Here is a 12,345-nt window from a genome sequence, read left to right as displayed (position 1 = left end):
GCTCCCCTGCCCAGTCATGTAAAGTCCATAGATTTGGGCCTAATGTATTTATTTACAATGAATGACTTGAATGAGCTGTAAATCGTTGAAATTGCTGTTTATATTTTGGTTCAGTATACACACAGACACAGTGCATTCGTTAAGTATTCAGACCCCTTCACCTTTTCCAAATGTTGTTACATTTCAGCATTATTCTAAAATTGATTAAATTGTGTTTCCCCCTCGCCAATCTAAACCCAGCAAACAAAGAAACGTCCTCTCACTGTCAACTGCGTTTATTTTCAGCAAACTTAAGATGTGCAAATATTTTTTGGAACATAACAAGATTCAACAACATTCAAAACTGAACAAGTTCCACAGACATGTGACGGAACTGAAATGGAATAATGTGTCCCTGAACAAAGGGGGGGGGGGGTTAAGTACTGCACTGCATCTACTCATGAACTGCACCAGATTTGACAGTACTTGCAGTGAGATGGATAAAAATAAGAACTTTATCGAACAAAACATACATGTATTGTGTAACATGAAGTCCTATGAGTGCCATCTGATGAAGATCATCAAAGGTTAGTGATTAATTTTCTTTATTTCTGCTTCTTGTGACTCCTCTCTTTGGCTGGAAAATGGCTGTGTGTGTTTGAGGCTCTGACCTAACATAATTATATGGTGTGCTTTCGCTGTAACGCTCTTTTGAAATCAGACACGATGGGTAGATTAACAAGAAGTTAAGCTTTAATTTGGTGTATTGCACTTGTGAATGTATGAAAGTTACATATTTCTAAAAAAGATTTTGAATTTCGCGCTCTGCTAGCCATAAGAAGTTTTAAGACTCCATGTTTCATTAGACGCTACAGTCCTCCTTTAAGACTCCATAATGTTTCATCATTAGATGCTACAGTCCTCCTTTAAGACTCCATCGTGTTTTCCTGTTCAACAGTCTTGTAAAGATAGGGGGGTTGACTGGGACAGGCAATGTAACATCCATAATGTTTTAAGGAAAGGTTTCTGTAAAACACGCACTTCACATTGGCTCATCTTGAAACTTTCTCTCTAAAGCTAACTTTCATCAATGTTTAATATGGTCTATTGGTTTCTCTCTTTTCATTGACAGTGTTATGATATTCATAACATCCATTTCCACCATCTATCTTCCTGTCAACCAACAGAAGTCTGCTGGTTGTCCTGGTCACAGATACCAGTGGGAAGATCTATTTTATTTGTTCAAACTAAACTCCAGCACTTACTTTGATGAGTTAAATCTGATCCTTTCTTCTCTTCTCCTCCTCTCACAGTTCCACTCAGCCCCGTTGTTTTCCTGCAGTCCACCAGCAGCACAGACAACCTCTTCATACCCAGTAAGTCACGACACAGGGACTCTGGGAGGGAGGAAGGGCTAGCGTTGTCCTAGTAACCATAAAGAGGGGACACAAACACATATCATTATGGATGCTGATGTCACTGTTTTCATGAAGTGCTTTACAGAAACCCAGCCCAGACCCCAATAGAGAGAAAGCTGTATGCTAGACCAGACCAAGCTGTATGCTAGACCAGACCAAGCTGTACCATCTGGTGTTCTGATCTGGAGAGACTCTTCTCTTCCTCGTCAGCATCAGGATGTTGTTGAGGCTCCCCAGAGGATCCACAATAGTCATGTCTCTCTCCTGTGTGAATGAGAACATCAAACGGATGGCAAACTTATGATCTACTATTGCAATCACAGAGTCTTACAAGAGGCATGACTATGTCTAAAAGGGCCTAAAATGGAAACTTTCATCATCATTTTGTAAAATACTGTTTGTGTTGCAAATGTAAAAGGGTTGTTCCACGAAATGGGTGCCCTTTGCGTCCCTTTGATAATTTAAGTAGAAATTATGCACCAATGTTGAATTTGAAAAGCCTGTTAGATGAAGTGCACTTTAATGTGACCACATGGATATTTCAATAAATCTAATATAAAAGTCTAAATATATGTACCAATGACGGATTGCACCTTTAACAATTTATTCAGTACTGAACAACATATTAAAGTGTAGAACTTCAGTAGAATGCCTCTTTCAAACCCCACATTAGTTCGAGAAATGCATATTTTGTGCCCGTTTTTAAGTCAGCACTCACTGGTGTTAATCGGATCTTCAGACTTTTTTTCACTCCCAAAAGGTCTTCCTCCTCCTCTTTAATTGAGATATTCTCCTCTTCCTCTTTTACTCCAAAAGGTTCTTCCTCTTCTTTCAATGTTATGGCATCTTCCTCCTTTTTCATTGTTAAAGATTCTACCTCCTCTCCTACTCTGACAACCTCTTTCACATCTTCCTCTTTCACTGTAATATCATCCTCTTCTTCTTTCAATGTGATAGCCTCCTCTTCCTGGATGAATCAGTAATCTATTTTTGCTGTTGAAGAAACCTCCCGTCCCGTCCATTAGATTATACGTCACAGAAGAAGCGTCACCTGAAAGACACACATCGCCATCTGCTGGCTGGAGTGGGTAACACAGATTGGAAAAAAAATATTAAATAGTTTAATCTGGCTAATAATGTCATGAGAAGTTATTTAAAAAAACAACCAGTTTCAGTTCTGCCCACACCTTTTCTATAGGATTGAGGTCAGGGCTTTGTGATGGACACACCAATACCTTGACTTTGTTGTCCCTAAGCAATTTTAACACAACTTTGGAAGTATTCTTGGATTCATCGTCCATTTGGAAGACCCATTTGCGACCAAGCTTTAACTTCCTGACTGATGTCTTGAGATGCTTCAATATATCCACATTATTTTCCATCCTCATGATGCCATCTATTTTATGAAGTGCACCAGTCCCTTCTGCAGCAAAGTACCCACACAACATGATGCTGCCACCCCTGTGCTTCATGATTGGGATGGTGTTCCTCGGCTTGCAGGTATCCCTCTTTTTCCTCCAAACATAATGATGGTCATTATGACCAAACAGTTTTTGTTTCATCAGACCAGAGGACATTCCTCCAAAAAGTACGATCTTTGTCCCCATGTAGTCTGGCTTTTTTTAAATGGCAATTTTGGAGCAGTGGCTTCTTCCTTGCTGAGCGGCCATTCAGGTTGTCAATATAGAACTCGTTTTACTGTGGATATAGATCCTTTTGTACCTGTTTCATCCAGCATCTTCACAAGGTCCTTTGCTGTTGTTCTGGGATTGATTTGCACTTTTCACACCAAAGTACATTAATCTCAAGGAGACAGAAGGCGTCTCCTTCCTGAGCTTTATGACAGCTGCGTGGTCCCATGGTGTTTATACCTACGTACTATTGTTTGTACAGATGAACGTGGTACCTTCAGGCATTTGGAAATTGCTCCCAAGGATGAACCAGACTTGTGGAGGTCTACAATTTTTTCTGAGGTCTTGGCTGATTTCTTTTGATTTTCCCATGATGTCAAGCAAAGAGGCAGAGCTTAAAGGTAGGCTTTGAAATACATCCACAGGTACACCTCCAATTGACTCAAATAATGTCAATTAGCCCATCAGAAGCTACTAAAGCCATGACAACATTTCCTGGAATTTTCCAAGCTGTTTAAAGGCACAGTCAACTTAGTATATGTAAACTTCTGACCCACAGGAATTGGGTGATAGTGATATATAAGTGAAATAATCTGTCTGTAAAAAAATGTTGGAAAAATGACTTGTGTCATGCAAATTCGATGTCCTAACCAAAACTAGTTTGCTAACAAGACATTTGTGGAGTGGTTGAAAAACACATTTTAATATCTCCAAAATAAATGTACGTAAACTTCCGACTTCAACTGAATGCTGAGAACTTGTTGGCTGCCTTTCCTTCACTCTGCGGTCTAACTCATCCCAAACCGTCTCAATGTGGTTGAGGTCGGGGGATTGTGGAGGCCAGGTCTTCTGATACAGCACTCCATCACTCTCCTTCTTGGTCAATTATCCCTTTACACCACCTGGAAGTGTGTTGGGTCATTGTCCTGTTGAAAAACAAATGATATCCTCTTATCCGCAACAGAAGTAACTCTGGGTCTTCCATTCCTGTGGTGGTCCTTAAGGTAATGATGGACTGCTGTTTCTCTTTGCTTATTTGAGCAGTTCTCAACACAACTGATTGGCTCAAACGCATTAAGGAAGAAATTCCACAACTTAACTTCTAACAAGGCACACATGTTAATTGAAATGCATTCCAGGTGACTACCTCATGAAGCTGGTTGAGAGAATGCCAAGCGTGTGCAAAGCTGTCAAGGCAAAGGGTGACTACTTTGGGATTTTTCAAATATAACATATATTTGGATTTGTTTAACACTTTTGATTACTACATGATTCCATATGTGTTATTTCATAGTTAATGTCTTCACTATTATTCTGCAATGTAGAAAAGAGTAAAAATACATTTTAAAAACCCTGGAATGAGTAGGCGCGACAATTTTTGACCAGTAATTGGCATGCTGACTGCAGGAATATCTACTAGAGCTGTTACCAGATAATTGAATGTTCAATTCTCTACCGGAAGCCAACTGCAGACCACATGTAACCACGCCAGACCAGTACATGCGGCTTCTTCGCCTATGGGAACTGAGACCAGCCACCCGGACATCTGATGAAACTGAGGAGTATGTCTCTCCGTAATAAAGCCAATGGCTGTGCCCCTGCCCAGTCATGTTAAGTCCAAAGATTAGGACCTAGTGAATTCATTTACATTGACTGATTTCTTTATATGAACTGTAAATCATTGAAATTCTTGCATGTTGCGATTATTATTGTTCAGTACATCTATAAAATACATATAAAAAAAACTGTATATAGCCATATTATAAAGCATGAAAAGACTTAACCACTCAGATGTCATGAATTCATTATGACATCATATTTGAAGATTTATGGGTTCTGTTTTCCTCAGAAATAAATAAACAATCCAATCCAAAGGCCATAGCTGTAATAAAATAACAAATTAACTGGCAAAGCAGCAGAGTGAGGCCCGTATCCAGCAACGTCACGAGTCACGTTTTTGCAGCTGTTTCAGTACAGCACTACAGGGAGAGAGAGGGAGAGCAGCTGTTTCAGTACAGCACTACAGGGAGAGAGAGGGAGAGCAGCTGTTTCAGTACAGCACTACAGGGAGAGAGAGGAGAGCAGCTGTTTCAGTACAGCACTACAGGAAGAGAGAGGGGAGCAGCTGTTTCAGTACAGCACTACAGGGAGAGAGAGGGGAGCAGCCGTTTCAGTACAGCACTACAGGGAGAGAGAGGAGAGCAGCTGTTTCAGTACAGCACTACAGGGAGAGAGGGAGAGCAGCTGTTTCAGTACAGCACTACAGGGAGAGAGAGGGAGAGCAGCTGTTTCAGTACAGCACTACAGGGAGAGAGAGGGAGAGCAGCTGTTTCAGTACAGCACTACAGGGAGAGAGAGGGAGAGCAGCTGTTTCAGTACAGCACTACAGGGAGAGAGAGGGAGAGCAGCTGTTTCAGTACAGCACTACAGGGAGAGAGAGGGAGAGCAGCTGTTTCAGTACAGCACTACAGGGAGAGAGGGGGAGCAGCTGTTTCAGTACAGCACTACAGGGAGAGAGAGGGAGAGCAGCTGTTTCAGTACAGCACTACAGGGAGAGAGAGGGAGAGCAGCTGTTTCAGTACAGCACTACAGGGAGAGAGGGGGAGCAGCTGTTTCAGTACAGCACTACAGGGAGAGAGGGGGGAGCAGCTGTTTCAGTACAGCACTACAGGGAGAGAGGGGGAGAGCAGCTGTTTCAGTACAGCACTACAGGGAGAGAGAGGGAGAGCAGCTGTTTCAGTACAGCACTACAGGGAGAGAGAGGGGGAGCAGCTGTTTCAGTACAGCACTACAGGGAGAGAGAGGGAGAGCAGCTGTTTCAGTACAACAATACAGGGAGAGAGGGGGGGAGCAGCCGTTTCAGTACAGCACTACAGGGAGAGAGGGGAGAGCAGCTGTTTCAGTACAGCACTACAGGGAGAGAGGGGAGCAGCTGTTTCAGTACAGCACTACAGGGAGAGAGGGGAGAGCAGCTGTTTCAGTACAGCACTACAGGGAGAGAGAGGGGAGCAGCTGTTTCAGTACAGCACTACAGGGAGAGAGAGGGGGAGCAGCTGTTTCAGTACAGCACTACAGGGAGAGAGGGGGAGCAGCTGTTTCAGTACAGCACTACAGGGAGAGAGAGGGAGAGCAGCTGTTTCAGTACAGCACTACAGGGAGAGAGGGGGAGAGCAGCTGTTTCAGTACAGCACTACAGGGAGAGAGAGGGGGAGCAGCTGTTTCAGTACAGCACTACAGGGAGAGAGAGGGAGAGCAGCTGTTTCAGTACAGCACTACAGGGAGAGAGAGGGGGAGCAGCTGTTTCAGTACAGCACTACAGGGAGAGAGGGGGGGAAAGCAGCTGTTTCAGTACAGCACTACAGGGAGAGAGGGGGGAGAGCAGCTGTTTCAGTACAGCACTACAGGGAGAGAGGGGAGAGCAGCTGTTTCAGTACAGCACTACAGGGAGAGAGGGGGAGCAGCTGTTTCAGTACAGCACTACAGAGAGAGAGGGGAGAGCAGCTGTTTCAGTACAGCACTACAGGGAGAGAGGGGGAGCAGCTGTTTCAGTACAGCACTACAGGGAGAGAGGGGGAGCAGCTGTTTCAGTACAGCACTACAGGGAGAGAGGGGGAGAGCAGCTGTTTCAGTACAGCACTACAGGGAGAGAGAGGGAGAGCAGCTGTTTCAGTACAGCACTACAGGGAGAGAGGGGGGAGAGCAGCTGTTTCAGTACAGCACTACAGGGAGAGAGAGGGAGAGCAGCTGTTTCAGTACAGCACTACAGGGAGAGAGGGGGGAGAGCAGCTGTTTCAGTACAGCACTACAGGGAGAGAGGGGGAGCAGCTGTTTCAGTACAGCACTACAGGGAGAGAGAGGGAGAGCAGCTGTTTCAGTACAGCACTACAGGGAGAGAGAGGGAGAGCAGCTGTTTCAGTACAGCACTACAGGGAGAGAGGGGGAGAGCAGCTGTTTCAGTACAGCACTACAGGGAGAGAGGGGGGAGAGCAGCTGTTTCAGTACAGCACTACAGGGAGAGAGGGGGGGAAAGCAGCTGTTTCAGTACAGCACTACAGGGAGAGAGGGGGGGAGAGCAGCTGTTTCAGTACAGCACTACAGAGAGAGAGAGGGAGAGAGCAGCTGTTTCAGTACAGCACTACAGGGAGAGAGAGGGGGAGCAGCTGTTTCAGTACAGCACTACAGGGAGAGAGGGGGAGCAGCTGTTTCAGTACAGCACTACAGGGAGAGAGGGGAGAGCAGCTGTTTCAGTACAGCACTACAGGGAGAGAGAGGGAGAGCAGCTGTTTCAGTACAGCACTACAGGGAGAGAGGGGGAGCAGCTGTTTCAGTACAGCACTACAGGGAGAGAGAGGGGGAGCAGCTGTTTCAGTACAGCACTACAGGGAGAGAGGGGGAGCAGCTGTTTCAGTACAGCACTACAGGGAGAGAGAGGGGGAGCAGCTGTTTCAGTACAGCACTACAGGGAGAGAGGGGGAGCAGCTGTTTCAGTACAGCACTACAGGGAGAGAGAGGGGAGCAGCTGTTTCAGTACAGCACTACAGGGAGAGAGAGGGGGAGCAGCTGTTTCAGTACAGCACTACAGGGAGAGAGGGGGAGCAGCTGTTTCAGTACAGCACTACAGGGAGAGAGAGGGAGAGCAGCTGTTTCAGTACAGCACTACAGGGAGAGAGAGGGAGAGCAGCTGTTTCAGTACAGCACTACAGGGAGAGAGAGGGGGAGCAGCTGTTTCAGTACAGCACTACAGGGAGAGAGAGGGAGAGCAGCTGTTTCAGTACAGCACTACAGGGAGAGAGAGGGAGAGCAGCTGTTTCAGTACAGCACTACAGGGAGAGAGGGGGGAGCAGCTGTTTCAGTACAGCACTACAGGGAGAGGGGGGGAGAGCAGCTGTTTCAGTACAGCACTACAGGGAGAGAGAGGGAGAGCAGCTGTTTCAGTACAGCACTACAGGGAGAGAGAGGGGAGCAGCTGTTTCAGTACAGCACTACAGGGAGAGAGGGGGGGAGAGCAGCTGTTTCAGTACAGCACTACAGGGAGAGAGGGGGAGAGCAGCTGTTTCAGTACAGCACTACAGGGAGAGAGAGGGAGAGCAGCTGTTTCAGTACAGCACTACAGGGAGAGAGAGGGGAGCAGCTGTTTCAGTACAGCACTACAGGGAGAGAGGGGGGAGCAGCTGTTTCAGTACAGCACTACAGGGAGAGAGGGGGAGAGCAGCTGTTTCAGTACAGCACTACAGGGAGAGAGAGGGGAGAGCAGCTGTTTCAGTACAGCACTACAGGGAGAGAGAGGGAGAGCAGCTGTTTCAGTACAGCACTACAGGGAGAGAGAGGGAGAGCAGCTGTTTCAGTACAGCACTACAGGGAGAGAGGGGGAGCAGCTGTTTCAGTACAGCACTACAGGGAGAGAGAGGGGAGAGCAGCTGTTTCAGTACAGCACTACAGGGAGAGAGAGGGAGAGCAGCTGTTTCAGTACAGCACTACAGGGAGAGAGAGGGGGAGCAGCTGTTTCAGTACAGCACTACAGGGAGAGAGAGGGGGAGAGGGAAAAAATCCACTGGACTAGTTTCAATGTATGGAATCACTTAGGAGTTTCTGGATGTTGGGTAAACTTCTCCTTTGAAGCATCATTGAGAAATAATGAATTGAAGTTGTAACATTTGAAGACTAGCGGGTAGGAATGTTGGGGCTGTAACCGAAAGGTCTCTGGTTCGAATCCCCACGCCAACAAGTTGGAAAAATCTGCTGTTCTGAACTTGAGCAAGGCAGTTAACCCCCAACAACAGCTAATCCCCAGGCACCGATGACGTGGACGTCGATTAAGGCTCTGATTCAGAGGGGATGGGTTCAATGTGGAAGACACATATCAGTTGAATGCATTCAGTTATACAACTGACTAGGTATCCCCTTTCCATCATTAGACTCCATCATGTTTCATCATTAGATGCTACAGTCCTCCTTTAAGACTCCATAATGTTTCATCATTAGATGCTACAGTCCTCCTTTAAGACTCCATAATGTTTCATCATTAGATGCTATAGTCCTCCTTTAAGACTCCATAATGTTTCATCATTACATGCTACAGTCCTCCTTTAAGACTCCATAATGTTTTCAGGACAAGTTTTTGTTAAACATGTGTAACAGTATAACTTTAGTCCGTCCCTTTGCTCCGACCCGGGACGCGAACCAGGGACCCTCTGCACACATCAACAACAGTCACCCATGTAGCATCGTTACCCATCGCTCCACAAAAGCCGCGGCCCTTGCAGAACAAGGGGAACCACTACTTCAAGGTCTCAGAGCAAGTGACATCACCGATTGAAACGCTATTAGCTCGCACCACCACTAACTAGCTTGCCATTTCACATCAGTTACACGTGCACCTTACATCAGATCATTTAGAAACTTTTCCTCCAAAGATAACTTTCAATGTTTAATATGGTCTATTGGTTTCTCTCTTTTCATTGGCAGAATCATTTTTCAGTGTTATGATATTCATAACATCCATATCCACCAGTCTATCTTCCTGTCAACTAACAGAACTCTGCTGGTTGTCCTGGTAACAGATACCAGTGGGCAGATCTATTGTATTTGTTCAAACTAAACTACAGCACTTACTTTGATGAGTCAAATCTGATCCTTTCATCTCTTCTCCTCCTCTCACAGTTCCACTCAGCCCCGTTGTTTTCCTGCAGTCCACCAGCAGCACAGACAACCTCTTCATACCCAGCAGTAAGGTGCTACCGGGAGAGGCACGACACGGGGACTCCGGGAGGGAGGAAGGGCTAGCGTTGTCCTGGTAACCATAAAGAGGGGACACAGACACATATCAGAAACCCAGACCCAGATAGACCAAGCTGTATGCTAGACCAGACCAAGCTGTACCATCTGGTGTTCTGATCTGGAGAGACTCTTCTCTGCCTCGTCAGCATCAGGATGTTGTTGAGGCTCCCCAGAGGATCCACGATAGTCATGTCTCTCTCCTGTGTGAACGAGAACATTAAACAGATGGTAAACTTATGACCATCAATTGCAATCACAGTCTTACAAGAGGCATGAATATGTATAAGAAAAGTGCCTAGAATGGCCACTTTCATCGTGATTTCTTAAAATATTGTTTGTTGCAAATGTAAAAGGGTTGTTCCACGAAATGGGTGCCTTTTGCATCCCTTTGACAAGTTAAGTATAAATTATGCACCAATGTTGAATTCTGAAAAGCCTGTTAGATGAAGTGCACTTTAACGTGGACCACATGGACATTTCAATAAATCTAATATAAGTCACAAAAATATATGTACCAATGACGGATAGCACCTTTAACAATTTATTCAGTTGTGAACAACATATTAAATTGTAGAACTTCAGTAGAATGCCCCTTTCAAACCCCACATTAGTTCAAGAAATGCATATTTTGTGCCCGTTTTTAAGTCAGTACTCACTGGTCTTAATCGAATCTTCAGCCTCATCCTTTTTCACTCCCAAAACGTCTTCCTCCTCCCCTTTAATTGAGATAGCCTCCTCTTCCTCTTTTACTCCAAAAGGTTCTTCCTCTTCTTTAAATGTTATGGCACCTTCCTCCTTTTTGATTCTGAAAGCTTCTACCTCCTCCTCTTCCACAACCTCTTTCCCATCTTCCTCTTTCACTGTAATATCATCCTCTTGTTCTTTCAATGTGATAGCCTCCTCTTCCTCCCTTTTCATCCTGAAAGCTTCTTCCTCTCCTTTCATCAGAGCTTCTTTCTCCGTCGAGATCAGTGAGCTCATGTTCCGGGCGATTAGCCTCGTGCAGTATCAATTTACCACATTAGCTCATTTAACAAGCAATCTACGTTTCAATGAACGAGTAGATATGTAAACAGAGTTGTGTTTAAAACAGAAAGGGTAATATACACAAGATTTGTCTTAAACGCTTCAATGTTTAGGTTTAATGTTCGCTAGTAAACCACCACGTTGGTTGAATCAGAAGCATTTTGTCGCTGTTGAAGAAGCTTCCAGTTCCGTCCACTAGATTATACGTCACGCAATAAGCATCACCTCAAAAACTCATATCGCCATCTGCTGACTGGAGTGGGTAGCGCAGTTTGGAAAAATATTAATTAATGTTTATTCTGGCAAGCAATGTCATAAGAAGTAATTTAAAAGAAACAGATGTTATGTCTTCTCTTCCTTCTACAGCCAATACTTTCCTCCATGGTTGGCCTGCTCATTAGGTGACAGATTGACAACGGTGGCATATTCGAACTAAATTGACCAAAGCTCATTGCTAACAACATATAATAACACTTCACATAATGGTGCCCAAAAACAATGAAAGCCCTTCCAGTCTCTAAAGTGCCCTGGTATCATTTGTATTTATTTTTCTCATCAGTTATTCTGAACCCACTGCCTGCAAGTTGTTGTTAAATTCACCTCAGTGATTTGTATTTTCTTCAACTTTCTGAAGAGGAAACAGCCAGGAAATACCCCTGTCTGAGTGCATTTGTCTACCACTATGTGTAGCTGTTAGCGGTGATGCTAATGATCCACTATGTGTATCTGTTAGCGGTGATGCTAATGATCCACTATGTGTAGCTGTTAGCGGTGATGCTAATGATCCACTATGTGTATCTGTTAGCGGTGATGCTAATGATCCACTATGTGTAGCTGTTAGCGATGATGCTAATGATCCACTATGTGTAGCTGTTAGCGATGATGCTAATGATCCACTATGTGTAGCTGTTAGCGATGATGCTAATGATCCACTATGTGTAGCTGTTAGCGATGATGCTAATGATCCACTATGTGTAGCTGTTAACGATGATGCTAATGATCCACTATGTGTAGCTGTTAACGATGATGCTAATGATCCACTATGTGTAGCTGTTAGCGATGATGCTAATGATCCACTATGTGTAGCTGTTAACGATGATGCTAATGATCCACTATGTGTAGCTGTTAGCGATGATGCTAATGATCCACTATGTGTAGCTGTTAGCGATGATGCTAATGATCCACTATGTGTAGCTGTTAACGATGATGCTAATGATCCACTATGTGTAGCTGTTAACGATGATGCTAATGATCCACTATGTGTAGCTGTTAGCGATGATACTAATGATCCACTATGTGTAGCTGTTAGTGATGCTCTCATCCTTCTAGACCTATCGGCTGCCTTCGATACTGTGAACCATCAGATCCTCCTCTCCACCCTCTCCGAGTTGGGCATCTCCGGCGCGGCCCACGCTGATTGCGTCCTATCTGACAGGTCGCTCCTACCAGGTGGCGTGGCGAGAATCTGTCTCCTCACCACGCGCTCTCACCACTGGTGTCCCCCAGGGCTCTGT

General features: G+C 45.0%; 1 protein-coding gene across 2 annotated transcripts; it reads right to left on the bottom strand.

The window, feature by feature from the left end:
• Nucleotides 1-259: 259 nt before the first annotated feature.
• On the bottom strand, nucleotides 260-10,983 carry LOC118370644 (cilia- and flagella-associated protein 251-like). Of its 2 annotated transcripts, XM_052503736.1 has the most exons (6): nucleotides 10,462-10,983; nucleotides 9,908-10,005; nucleotides 9,641-9,818; nucleotides 1,564-1,661; nucleotides 1,245-1,404; nucleotides 260-1,005 (listed from the first exon to the last, which is right to left on the bottom strand). In XM_052503736.1, exons 1-6 carry the CDS (start codon nucleotides 10,784-10,786, stop codon nucleotides 992-994), a joined length of 873 nt encoding a protein of 290 aa, XP_052359696.1. In that variant the 5' UTR covers nucleotides 10,787-10,983; the 3' UTR covers nucleotides 260-991. The 2 variants fall into 2 exon arrangements, with proteins under 2 accessions (XP_052359696.1, XP_052359695.1); XM_052503735.1 differs by having other exon boundaries at nucleotides 260-1,404.
• Nucleotides 10,984-12,345: the final 1,362 nt, after the last annotated feature.

Source organism: Oncorhynchus keta, unplaced genomic scaffold (assembly GCF_023373465.1).
Source record: "Oncorhynchus keta strain PuntledgeMale-10-30-2019 unplaced genomic scaffold, Oket_V2 Un_contig_17809_pilon_pilon, whole genome shotgun sequence".
In the NCBI taxonomy this organism is placed as follows: domain Eukaryota; kingdom Metazoa; phylum Chordata; class Actinopteri; order Salmoniformes; family Salmonidae; genus Oncorhynchus; species Oncorhynchus keta.
Note: the sequence above shows the minus strand (reverse complement) of the source record. Positions and strands in the feature narration are given on the sequence as shown.